Here is a 14,449-nt window from a genome sequence, read left to right as displayed (position 1 = left end):
CAATTTTACATAATATTGCAATAGTTATTTGATGCTACTAAGTACTCATAATATGGTATCAATACTTTCATTCGACACTGAGTATTTGGTACTCAAAACAAACCATTTTCAATACCCAATACTAGTAGAATGATATCATTAATATCAGCTTGTTCAGTTTTACATAATATTGCAGTAGTTATTCGATGCTACTAAGTACTCATATGGTGTTAATACCTTTATTCGATAAAGGTATTAAAGGGATGATTTAATGCTACTAAGTACATATATGGTATCAATACCTTCAGTTGATACTGAGTACTTGGTATCGAATCAAACCGTATTCAATACCGAGTACTAGTACTTAGTAGTGATATTTTTAATAGCAGCTTGTTCAGTAGCAGTAGATATTCAATGCTAGCAAGTACTCGTATGGGATCAAGCCCTTCGATAGCCCTTCATTCAATACTGAGTATTCAGTATCAAATCATCAAACCATATTCAATAACGAGTACTAGTAGAGTGATGTCATTAATATCAGCTTGTTCAATTTTACATAATATTGCAATAGTTATTCGATGCTACTAAGTACTCATATGGTATTAATACCTTCATTCGATACTGAGTACTCAGTATCGAATCAAACCGTATTCGATACCAAGTACTAGTACTTAGTAGTGATATTTTTAATAGCAGCTTGTTCAGTTTTACATAATACTGCAGTAGATATTCAATGCTCGCAACTACTCGTATGGGATCAACCCCTTCGATAGCCCTTCATTCAATACTGAGTATTCAGTATCAAATCATCAAACCATATTCAATAACAGGTACTAGTAGAGTGATATCATTAATATCAGCTTGTTCAATTTTACATAATATTGCAATAGTTATTCGATGCTACTAAGTACTCATATGGTATTAATACTTTCATTCGATACTGAGTGCTCGGTATCAAATCAAACCGTATTTGATACTGAGTACCAGTAGAGTGATATTATTATAGCAGCTTGTTCAATTTTACATAATGTGATGGGATATTTGATGCTACTAAGTACTCATATGATATCAGTACCTTCAGTCAATACTGAATACTCGGTATCGAATGAAATCGTATTTGATACCAAGTACTAGTAGAGTAATATTAGTAATAGCAGCTTGTTCAGTTTTTCATGTTAGGGATGATTCGATGCTAGTAAGTACTCATATGATATCAATACCTTCATTCGATACTGAGTACTTGATATCGAATCAAAGCATATTCGATACCAAGTACTAGTAGAGTGATATTGTTAATATTAGCTTGTTCATTATTACATAATATTTGGGGATGAGTTGATGCTACTGAGTACTCATATGGTATCAATACCTTCATTTTGGTACTGAGTACTCAGTATCAAATCAAACCTTATTCGATACTGAGTGCTAAGTATTCGATACTGAGTACTAAATATTCGATACCGAGTACTAGTAGAGGGATATTAATATCGGCTTGTTCAGTTTTACATAATATTGCAGTAGTTAATAGAGAAAACATTGATATACTGGTGAATGAGAGTGCTGTTGATATAGAAGCTGTAGCAGTACATTTTCAACCAGGACCAGGAGCAAATCTAGTACAACAAAATTTTGAATGTGTTTGTTTTAAAATATTTATTCTCCATTTGGAATAAGCTTAAATGGTTGATGTTGATTTTTTCTTTTATTGGACTGAAGTTTGTTAACAAATTTATAAATAAATATATTATATATCTATTGGAGACTGATTTGGAGTATTTTAGTATTATTACATTATTACCAGTTTTTTAATAAATTTATAAATACATACATAATATTGTTGTTTGATTTTAAGTATGCTTTAAAATATGTTACATCACATTCCACTAAAAGGAGTTCGACAACTAGCAAAAATGTATGAACAAACAAATTGTTTTAAATGACAATAATAATAATAGGAGACTTATAGTTTGATGGTGATTTTTTTATTAAATTTTTTTATAAGTAGTTTTAAATGAACAAAATCGCTGAAGACACGAAAATGAAAGTGTAATACTTTTGCTTAAAAACTTTATAGATTTTAATATATAAAGGTTTCAAATTTCAAAAATAAATACTTACACCTTTGTTTTATTAATATCACAAGGAAAAATTCCTGTACTGGTTGTATACCATAAATCACAAAAAATAAAAACCTTATTTTGTAAAAGGTATATTTAAAAACCCTAAAAAGGGCTGTATTATAACAAAACGTTTTCGGAATCAATATTTCATCATCAGTGTTATCACAGGTTTACATGCTTTATCTTTAAGCCACCAAATTGTATGGGTAAAATCCCTTAAATTGATTTTAAACAGTTAGGGTTACATTATATAATCTGATTTTGAAGGATGTTAAAAATATTTCCAGATTAACCCCTGGCATCACATGACATCAACCATATTGGTTGGGAAATTGTAGGTAGAACCTTACATGGCAGTGTTTAGGTGACAACTCTATATCTCATATGCACTATATAATATGTCACAAAAAATTATTTTTTATTCCTCAGTCGTTTCCTCATTGCTGAGTGTCGTGATTCCCTATAATATGAGCAACTATCTCTTTCCATCGGCTTCTATCCTGAGCTTCCCTCATGGAAAGAATTTATTAGAATCCTATTTTTTATTAGAATTCTTTATAAAAGGTAGATATATTAATAAAAGTCTTACATGCGGAATACATAAAATATATTTTCGATCTAATACCTATTTATAACGATTTTATAGTGATCATCAGTTATTCACAGGATGTTCACATAACACGCTAAGCTACCAAAATTAAAAATATGAGGATAAAAACGCTTTAAATGTTACAATAATGGGAAAATTTTAACATACATTATATTGTAAATTAAATTTAAATTTTAAATAACAATATTCGTGACCACATCTGACATCTACCTTATACTAGCGTAAATGCCAACATTAGATGTAGATCTCTGTTTATGAACAATATTTTGGCTCACATTATTTAGAATTTTTCAATTCACCTAATAGATTCCGCTTTTATTGCTGTGTCAAATAAATAAAAATTCTTTTGTTATTTGCAGAAGAAATAACCCGCCAAAAACTTCATTTTCATTGTTTGTTGAACTTTGTTCACTAACGGTGTATGTGTATGTTGTTGTAACGGTCTTAGTCTTATTTCTATATTATTTTTAAATTTTTGTTGTTATTTATAGTTTAAAAATTTAGAGTTTAAAGTTAGTATAGTGTATAATAGTAAAGTTTAGTTTTACAGTAGTATAGTTTAATTAAAGTGTAGTATAGTTTAAATAAGTTTAAGTTTAAACTTTGTTTATAAGTTAATTGTTTCGTGGTATCGTGTGCGTGTGAGTAAAACATAAAAATGCCTCCTCCGAAATCTAAAGTGTGGAAATTTTTTACCAAAATGGATGCCACAAAAGCAACGTGCAAAAAATGTTTAAAAACAATCAAATATAGTGGAAACACTTCCAATCTATATAAACATTTATCCAGCGTCCATAGCATTACACTAGACAAAAGACCAGGACCAATTAAAAATAGCGTTGGAGCTAAAATGTTTATGTAAGTAAATTTTTGATATTAATCAATATTTAACGCTTTGACTGCCACACCAAATTCGCGCCAAAATAATTATTTTATAAAAATGTTTTCAAAATTGTTTACCAACATACCTTAGATACATTGGTTAAATAATTTAATTATATTCTTTGTAGCTTGATAAAAATATACATATGTGGCCTGGAAAAGCAATTTTTTATTAAAGGTCACGTTTTCGCGCCACGTGTTATGTAAATGCATGTAAAATTGTTTATCAACATACCTTAGATAGGTACCTACATTGTTTAAATAATTTAATTGTATTTTAACAAACAGTTGACAAAAATATACACGTGGCCTGGAAAAACAATTTTTTATTAGAGGTCACGTGTATGCGCCACGTGCTATGTAAATGTATGTAAAATTGTTTATCAACATACCTTAGATAGGTACATTGTTTAAATAATTTAATTATATTTTAACAAAAAGTTGACAAAAATATACACGTGGCCTGGAAAAACAATTTTTTATTAAAGGTCACGTGTATGCGCCACGTGCTATGTAAATGTATGTAAAATTGTTTATCAACATACCTTAGATAGGTACATTGTTTAAATAATTTAATTATATTTTAACAAAAAGTTGACAAAAATATACACCTGGCCTGGAAAAGCAATTTTTTATTAAAGGTCACGTGTGTGTGCACCACCTGTTATGCACATGTATGTGAAATTGTTTATCAGCATACCTTAGATAGGTACATTGTTTAAATAATTTAATTATATTTTAACAAAAAGTTTGACAAAAATGTACATGTGGCCTGAAAAAGCAATTTTTTATTAAAGGCTATGCCTATATGTAAATGTATATATATTGTTTATCAACATACCTTAGATACATTGTTTAAATAATTTAATTATATTTTTTGTAGTTTGACAAAAATATTCGCAAGTGACCTGGAAAAGCATTTTTTTTATTATAAGCCTTGTGCACATCATGTGTATATGTAAATATACCCGTGACGGTTTGAGCTCAGCCACTGTATATTCAGGTAACACATGGCAGTCAAAGTGTTAAAATTAGAATATAACTATAATTTTATATATGTAAATATATACAGTATGTCCCTGTAAGTTGGAACCATTTGAAAACTTTTTTATTATTGATTTTACAAAAAAATAGTTATTCTTCATAAAAAGTTCTGCATGATCTAAAACCTAAGATTCAGCCATCAGATATTACTTTTATTTTTATGAATATTATATGAGGTATGTCAAAAAATATGAATTTCGATCAAGAGTAAAGTACATTTACAGTTCAGAATATTTCAATTAGAAGGATGTAATTACGTATTGGAACATAGCTTTTAATTCTAAAAAACTTTTTTTAATCACAATTTTCGATATTGTGAAAAATATTATTTTATTTACTCTTGAGCGAAATTTATATTTTTGACATACTTCGTATACTGTTGATAAAATTTGATATCTGATGATTATTTAGCTTTTAGGCTATGCAGAGTAGTTTATGTAGAATAACTTTTTTTCGTAAAATTGATAACAAAAAAGTTTCCCATATTGTTCCAAGTTACGCAGACACGTAGTATATGCATATATGTTTGTGTAAGTGCATATAGGGATGATTTGATACTACTAAGTACTCATATGGTATCGAAACCTTTATTTGATACTGAGTACTTGGTATAAAATGAAACCATACTCAATACCAGTGATATGGGGGAGAGTTCGATATATATTATAATAATGTTAAGTACATTATTTTGCAAACAAATACATTATTTTCCAGCTTCTAGTAAGCTCATAGTTGTATTTGGGAATGTTTGTTTAAGTGCATTTAGGGATGATTTTATACTACTAAGACTAAGTACTCATATGGTATTGATACCATCATTCGATACTGACTACTTGGTATCAAATGAAAGTGTATTCGAAATGTGGATTTAGGGATGATTGGATACTAATAAGTACTTATATGGTATCGATACCTTCATTCAATACTGAGTACTTGGTGTCGAATGAAACTGTATTCGAAATGTGGATTTAGGGATGATTCGATACTACTAAGTACTCATATGGTACCAATACTGTCATTCGATGCTGAGTATTTGGTATCGAATGAAACCATATTCGATACATATTTATGCATATTTATATAGTACCTACTTAGTATCGAATGCAGGTAAAGATACCATATGAGTACTTACTAATAGTATCGAATTATCCCTAAATACAACTACCAGCATACTAGAAGATGGAAAATAATGTACTGAACATTCCTGTTTGCTGGTCCGCTTCTATTGCAGATGAAAACAAGTTTGGACACACATTCTTTGTATAATATAGATATAATTAAACCAGTAGTAGAGATTTTGGATTGGAAACAAATAAAGAAAGTTTGTATTATTTTTAGGGACATCAGCAATATGCTGAGAAATTCACTTCCGGGACCAAGTGATGTAGATGACCCTCCCGTGCCAAGTGGTGCAGATGATCTTCCGGGGCCCAGCGGTGTTCTTCCAGAACCAAATAGTGGAATACAAGAACTTCCAGGGCCAAGTGGTGCAAGTGAGTCAAGCGTTGGCTCACTTCCGGGGTCAGCCAGTGATGACCCAACAATTTCACCAATTAGGAAGGCTTTCAGAAGAATTTCTTCTGAAAAGGGTAAAATCTAAATTGTCTCCCTATATTCTGGTATGAGTTTATATTTTACTTTTTTTTTCAGAAGGAGGTTTGCGGTACATCAGGATAACGATGGCACTGCTTTATTTTATATGTAAGGATTTGAGACCATTTCACATTATAGAAGGTGAAGGTTTCAAAAACTTGATGAAGGAGGTGGCACCTTTCTACAAAGTACCATCAGCAACCTTCATAAAAAAAAAACTAGCTGAAAAATATGAGGTAACGTCCCTACTTTTTAAGCAAAGGTTATTGAATGCGGAATGGGTTTGTGTTACTTGTGACATTTGGACAGAAACGATGGCTGAAAAAGGTTTTTTGGGCTTAACTGTACATTTTTTGGAGGGTACTAGTATGTGTAGCCGTGACATTGGGGTAACAGAATTGAAAACAAACCATACAGGAGAATACATATTTGATAGGATGAGGTTTATTCTTTCAAATTGGAATGTTCCAATTTCTAAAGTGAGATGTGTAGTGGCAGACAATGGAGCGAATATGGTGGCTGGGATAAGATTACTAGTTGGGGAAAGTAACTACCTTCCGTGTTTTGCTCACACTATTAACTTAATATCTGAAGCAACTTTAAAAGATGATGTTATAAAAGTAATTATAAATAAAGTTAGGAATATTGTAAAGTTTATAAAAAATAGTGTAAATAATTCTGACAAATTACGTAAAATCCAAATTGATAGTGGGGCTTCGGAAGGCTCAGTAAAAAAACTAATTTTAGATGTAAGCACAAGGTGGAATTCAGTATTCTATATGATAGAAAGATTTTTGCTAATGGTCCGACCAGTTACCATAATTTTAATTGATAACAGTAATGCCCCAGACATGCCAAGTCCTCAAGAAATTGAGATATTAAAACAGTTATTACCCATACTTAGACCTCTAGAATATGTAACTAAGGAAGCATCTGGAGAGAGATACGTTACAATTTCGTCAGTTATTCCCATGCTAAATTGTTTGGTAAAACAAATTAATTTAGTGCAGACTGCGAATGATATAGTAAAACAAGTCAAAACAACTTTACTTAAAGAAATTGATAAGAGGTTTGCAAAAATTGAATTTAACTCCAATGTTGCTATAGCAACATTGTTAGATCCTAGGTTCAAGGCACTTCACTTCCAAAATGCTACTGCTTGTGGGATTGCCATTCAGAAATTAAAGCAGTTGGTAAAGTCAACAACTCCCTCTAGCTCTGATGGTGGTGCAGGCACTGGAGGTGACTCGGACGACGATTCAACAAATAAAGAATATGATTTTTGGGAAATTCATAAACAGTTGGCTATGGGTCAAAGAAATCGAAAGAGAGCAACAAATGATGATGAGGTGACTCTATATTTATCAAATAGTGTTTCTTATTTAAAAAGTAGCCCGTTGAAAGAATGGGAGGAAATGAAACTAATGTTTCCCATGTTGTACAAACAAGCCAGACAGTTTCTAGTTGTGGTTGCAACTTCAGTTCCATGTGAACGTTTGTTTTCAAAAGCAGGTGCAATCATGACTAAAAACCGTAATAGGCTTACCAGTAAACATTTAGACAAACTACTTTTTTTGGGAGGTTGCTCTCACGAAGAGTTTTTTGCCTAAATGTTTATAATTTCTGAAGCTTTCCTTGTGGCATCTTATGCAATTTAGATACTATTTTATTTCTAAGTTTGACATTAAATTTATAATTCGAGTTGCTCTTCGGAATAATATTTTTTGATGAATATTCTTAAGTTGAAGTTGATTTCATGTAGGTATTCATAATAACTATCTTCCAATAAAGTCATCCCAAGAACGCAACTCATAAATATTGGCAATATCATTTTAAAGTCATCTACGTTAAAATGTATAATATGTCTGAATTGTCAATATGAATGAGTCAGATAAAATTAGGTACTTAAATCATTTGAATGAGTCAGAAGAATTTTTTTTACCAAGCAATAAAAAATTTCTTTAATTTATTAATGTTTTGTATTTTGATAACGTTTTCTGAAGTGGATATTAAAACGTTCAGTAGTTTTCATTACCAAGAAATGTAATTTTCATTACACCAACAATATTTTAATTCAATCCCATATTTTATAAACATAATACTAAATTAAACATGCCACAAGAAACAGTTTCAGAACATTGTAGGGCATAGTTGTACAAGCATGAAAATATAAATTTCATTTCATCCCACTCCGCAAATGGACTGCTTTTTAAGTGATACTACCGGATTGAAAAAATAAAGAGAAACTTCATCACCCTGAAGATGCATTTTCTTTTTCGTTTTGTGCCCAAGTGCTAACTCCTTATGGTGTTTCCATAAATCATATTCAGGTTGCTCAATCAAAGCTGCATCATATGATTCAATTGAGATTGGGCTATTTGCTGGTTCTGCGTAACCATGGTCTTCAGTTTTGGTATGGCTCTTCCATGTGCAACAGGATCTGGTAAATGTATAGGCTTTCAAACCTGGGGTCTAAGAGTCCTTTTTTTCAGCTCTCTTATTAATACATTTTTACATTCTTGTACAGTAGTTGAGTTTGGTGTTATACTATAAATTTCTGTAGTAAAGCAATGGTAAGTAAGTATAATTTTGGAAATTGGTATACACTTTTAGCCAGATGCTTCCCTTGTTACATATTCAAATCCGTCTCTGGGACTATGTATGTATACATTCCCTAGTCCTATCATTTTTAGACATTTTTAAAATTTAATTACTTCAAGGGTATTATTAAATAGGTACAGTTTTATTTAAAAATTCTATTTACAACAAACATTTATTTTAACAAAAATTACTTACATAAAAAACAAACAACTATTCTAAAAAGTGAGGAAAAACCTTGAAATCTTACTAAGTAGGTATAAACAAAAAAATCACTTAATTATTTTTAAACTAAAGATGAATTTATTCACTTATAATATTAGGTAACTGTACAATTAAAGAAAGTCAATCATTTTCTGAACATTTCCCACACATAAATACTCTTTATGTGTTCTAAGCACATCAAGTTATTACATAAATAACAACTGTACTTTGTTTTTTGACTTTTCTGGCTTCCACAGTTAAAACAAGGACCATATTCAAATCTAGTATATGTATATCTGTCTTTCTGTGGGTTCTATTCAGAGGACCAGCATGGAGTTCAATATTTATGTTTATATTTATCACAATAAGTTTCAACATCTGCCCTGTTATAGCCCTAATTATCACTAAAGAGTAATTTCTCCCTAACGCTCCCTTTATACCTGGTTAACTAAATTTTCTACTCTTGCATGCATTTGCTTATTACCAAGATGTTTTCATCGTTAGTTTTTTATCCTTACCAAAAAAAATCGTCAGCAAATATTTTGTGCTTCATGCAAAATTTTCTAAATAATAAATAAGAGATAATAAAAAATAAGTAAAAAAATATTTTTCGTACTTCCGGGCCTAAAGTGACAACTTCACTCCCTTGTGACAGGTACTAAAGTGTCACATTTAATCCCTCCGGGATTAAATATTGACGAAACTCCCGGAACGATTAAATCACAAACAAACGAATTTAAGGGATATTTTATTGAAAAATATAATTAATTAGAATGGTAATTAACGTTAATATTCAAATTAATATTGTGACAGTTCGTCATATTGACCAGTCTTTCCTGGGTTAATGCAGCAGGTAACTGACGAGTAACAGATAGGTCCTTTTCATATTGAACTGGTGTTTGTTTCGAAGATCCTGCGGAAACAGGAAGCGAGAATGAGGACTGTGGCATAACTATAGTGGACGAATCGGCGACTTGACCAAATATTTTATCTGAAATTTTTTGTTTATTTTTAATAGACGATTCAATATATCCCTCGGCCACGTTGGAGGATTTCCATCCTCCATGTCTCTTCAGCACGTCTATTGTTGCTCCCGAATCAGCTAACAAAGACGCAGATGTGCGTCTAAAACAATGTCCCGTATAAGACGTCGCATTTTCTAATTTCAAGAAAGCTGCTATTTGCCGTGGAATTGTACCAAACATGTTTTTTCCTACTACTCGCGTAGTACATTCTTTGTTGATGTATTGAACAAAAAATTTTGAATGAGTTGTCCCTGTCTTTCGCAATGCCACATATTTCCGAAATATCGCCACAAAACTGATGGCACTGTTTTCTGAATTTTTGATCACAAAATTTCGGTCAATTTTATTTTTGGTGTTTCTAATCGCAATTAGGAAGGAATCGCCCAAATCTCTCACATCGTCGATTTCTAAATCAACCAACTCTTTTCCACGACAAGCTCCCGCAACGCCCAAAATAAGTGCAACCTACAAAAAAATTGATTTCTTAAAATTTCTGAATATAAACAAATTTCCAAATTTACCTTAAGCATTAAATATTTATCATCCGGAGCCTCCCGTAAGAACTGATCTACCTGCTCAGACGTGAGAATTCTTGACTTCTTTGGCTTAAATCCCTCATTTCTTCTCTTCAAAAAAGCTAATAATTTTGGAAATTTACTTATATCAATATCTTCTCTAATGTTAATAACCGATTTCAGCATTGAGTAATGTGCCCAGAGAGTTGAGGCACAAACCGCTTTTGATTTATCATCGAAGTAGACTAACAGCGCATTTTCAGTAGGTTGTCTCACATTTTTTAAGCGGCACCACTTTTTAAAAGCATCGTACTGCTGCTCGTATAGTTTTCTAGATTTCGGTGGTAACAATTCTTCACCTACTTCGGCTGCTCTTTTATCAATATCAGATACACCTTCTTCACTCATGATACCAATAATTATCAATAACAATGTTTCTTTACAATGACACTAGTAATGACAATGTTTCTAAATTATAACTGTCACAACGCAATGTTACTATGGTAACTTATTTTAAAGACAGTTTATTAAATGAGTTGAAGAGAGAAAAAACTGATTGAAATTATTGAAATAATTAATAAAATCATACCGGAAGTACGAAAAGTATCGTATATACCTTGCGACTGAAGTACATTTAATCCTTCAGGTAAATTATGGCCCTCCCTGCGGTCGGGCCATAAACTTTACCTTCAGGATTAAATGTACTACTTCAGTCCCGCGGTATATAATGTACTATTATTCACCTAAAGTAGGTACAATGCTAAAAGTTACAATTCTTACCTTTAGTAGGTACGACCACAAAAGCTAACATCCTCTGAGATTTTTTGTAAGGAACGAAATATGAACTTAAGTTCAACAATATTTTAAAACTAACAACAGGTAAATAAATTTGAATGACCTAGCTCAAATATAGGAACAAATTGTTAGTATGCTAAAACCAGACTTTGGCACGGAAAGTTAAAGATGCAAGTTCATTAAATGTTTCTATTTCTACAGCATTGCCAAGTCTGCTGGAGATGTTATACTTTTAACTTTAGGAGACGGTCGGATATCAAAAGGTTGAGTTCCATCTAATTTTTACATCTGAATAAGTTACAATTATATACAATAAAACTAATACTTCTGTAACATTATTACACATTTGGATTTTTCGTAACGTATGCACAACACTATTTTTAATTCACTGAACAATTTCTTGAACTATTATAGCTGCTTTAACAGAAGGTTATTTAGGTACTTCTTCAGCTATGAGGTTTATTGTATGTGGAAAACAAGGTACTTAGATGTTTATTTCCACCTAAAGACACTTATGGCAGCCAACATTATCTGTTACTGCTACATGAATTTTGGTTAGTGGTATGTCCCATTTCTTGATAACCAGGTTTTCTCATATGTAATCGACTGTATGTCTTTTTGTTAATGCCCAAGTTGCTATACTTACATATACATTATTTTCTACTAAATGTGCTGTTACACCCAGGAATCACACTGCATTCGTTTATTCTGTCTATTTGACTAGGGTGAGGTGAGACAAAAATTGTGTATTTTGGATAATCTTAACTTACAAATAGCAGTACAAGCTTTGTATTTTTCAGTAGTTTTTTTTTATTAAGTATTTTGCCTTCGACTTCAACTAGGTATAGATGCTCAATATATCCTTGCATATAAAAAAAGTAAGATTGAAGTACACCCAGAACCAGATACAGCACCAAGTGTCAAGAGGTTGGAACAAAATAATATTTCTTATTGTAATTTATATTTTTATGAGCATATTTTTTTTCATGAAAATAAACTTTGTTATTATTATATTGTTTACTTTGATCTTGCCTGTTATTTACAATTAAAATAAAGTTGATTTTAATTCCACAAAATTCTTTGTTTATTTTTCTTTGCTTCATTTGTCTTATTATGGGTAGGATAAAGTGGGGAACTTATGGACAGTGTATCATTAGGGAATAGTGGATATCCAGTCTACCTAATGACCTAATTGCAGAATCTTCAGACAGCAGTTGAAATGCTGTATAATCAATCACAAATAGCTTCAAAAATTTTTATTGAAAGAACATTTGGTATTTTGAAGATATTTTCCTTTTTAACTTATGTAATGAGATTCTTGTTACCTTTTGTTTAAAGAATAATGTCTAGGGATGATTCGATGCTACTAAGTACTCGTATGGTATCAATACCTTCATTCAATACTGATAACTCGGTATCGAATCAAATCATATTCAATAGGGCTTTTCATCGATTGACATTTGTTTCGAGCTTCTGTCATGTGTCACATAATATTAATATATCTACAGCATACGTCTTTGGTTTGTACCATTGGTATATGCAATAACGTAAGACGTAGATATATTAATATTATGTGACACATGACAGAACCTCGAAACAAATGACTGAATGAAAAGCCCTATACTGAGTACTAGTAGAGTGATAACATTAATATCAGCTAGCTCAGTTTTACATAATATTGCAATAGTTAGTAGTTATTAAATGCAACTAAGTACTTATATGGTATCAATACTTTCGTTTGATACTTGGTATCGAGAATCAAGCTGTATTCAATACCCAGTACTAGTAGTGATATCATTAATATTAGCTTGTTCAGTTTTACATAATATTGCAATAGATATTCGATGCTAGTAAGTACTCATGTGGTATTAACACCTTCATTCAATACTTAGTACAGAGCGACAAGCGAGAAGTGGCAGCTGGCCTCTTATTCTGCACTTGCCTCTGTGTATTTTCACTCAAGATCACGTGCCATCATTGGCTTATCGGTTGTAGGATTGTACTTGGTATCAAAACAATCCATATTCAATACCCAGTACTAGTAGAGTGATATCATTAATATCAGCTTGTTCAGTTTTACATAATATTGAAGTAGTTATTTGATGCTAGTAAGTACTCATATGGTATTAATAACATTTATTCGATACTGAGTACTTGGTATCGAATCAAACCGCATTTGATCCTGAGCACCAATAGAGTGATATTATTAATAGCAGCTTGTTTAGTTTTACATAATGTTAGAGATGATTTGATGCTATTATGTACTCATAATGGTATCAATACCTTCAGTGGATACTGAGTACTTGGTATCGAATCAAACTGTATTTGATACCGAGTACTAGTAGAGTGATATTAATAACAGCTTGTTCAGTTTTACATGTCAGGGATGATTCGATGCTACCAAGTACTCATATGGTATCAATACCTTCATTGGATACTGAGTACTTGGTATCAAAACAAACCATTTTCAATACCCAGTGACAAGAGTGATATCATTAATATCAGCTTGTTCAGAGTTATTCGATGCTAGTAAGTACTCATACGGTACCTTCATTCGATACTATTAAAGTTAATATATGGTTAATATTTACAATACAATTAAAATAAAGTTGATTGATTAATTATTAATTGATTCTAATTCCACAAAAGTCTTTGTTTATTTTTCCTTACTTCATTTTTCATTTGTCTTATAAACCTGTCCTGTAATCTGCATACTTCGCATAGACATTCTTATTATGTCTGTGGTTGCCTGTGGCTGTCAGTTCTGTGACGGCATGTCACACCATAGAATATTGTGCTCAAGAAGTTATATTCTGTGGTTAAGTTACGTCACGTCAAGGTCACGTCACTTATGAGTATCGAGTACTCACAAGTATCGATACCAGAAGCCGGTATCGAATGAGGTATCGATACTTTGATTCGATACCGACCTGAGTACTTGGTATCGAATGCCGAGTGGTATCGATTCATCCCTACTGTTCCCTCTATCTCTATTCTCCAACTCGCTCTAGTATGTGAGTGACCATGCGCAGAAAATTCGTCTGTATATCTAGCAGTGGCGTACATGAATTATTTATCACCTTA

General features: G+C 31.6%; 1 protein-coding gene across 1 annotated transcript; it reads left to right on the top strand.

Annotated features, from left to right (window-relative positions):
* The first annotated feature begins 3,060 nt into the window (after positions 1 to 3,060).
* Positions 3,061 to 9,796, top strand: LOC126880043 (E3 SUMO-protein ligase ZBED1-like). The gene is made up of 3 exons (XM_050643668.1): positions 3,061 to 3,567; positions 5,974 to 6,224; positions 6,286 to 9,796. Exons 1-3 carry the CDS (start codon positions 3,368 to 3,370, stop codon positions 7,836 to 7,838), a joined length of 2,004 nt encoding a protein of 667 aa, XP_050499625.1. The 5' UTR covers positions 3,061 to 3,367; the 3' UTR covers positions 7,839 to 9,796.
* Positions 9,797 to 14,449: the final 4,653 nt, after the last annotated feature.

This window comes from Diabrotica virgifera, chromosome 2 (assembly GCF_917563875.1).
Source record: "Diabrotica virgifera virgifera chromosome 2, PGI_DIABVI_V3a".
NCBI classification, from domain to species: domain Eukaryota; kingdom Metazoa; phylum Arthropoda; class Insecta; order Coleoptera; family Chrysomelidae; genus Diabrotica; species Diabrotica virgifera.
The sequence above is the reverse complement of the archived record's forward strand: the minus strand, read 5'-3'. Positions and strand labels throughout refer to the sequence as shown.

Coding starts and splice junctions, on each gene's coding strand:
- LOC126880043 (XM_050643668.1), top strand. CDS start 3,368: ATGCCTCCTCCGAAATCTAAAGTGTGGAAATTTTTTACCAAAATGGAT. Junction 3,568..5,973: donor GTTGGAGCTAAAATGTTTAT/GTAAGTAAATTT, acceptor TATTATTTTTAG/GGACATCAGCAATATGCTGA. Junction 6,225..6,285: donor AAGAATTTCTTCTGAAAAGG/GTAAAATCTAAA, acceptor TTTTTTTTTCAG/AAGGAGGTTTGCGGTACATC.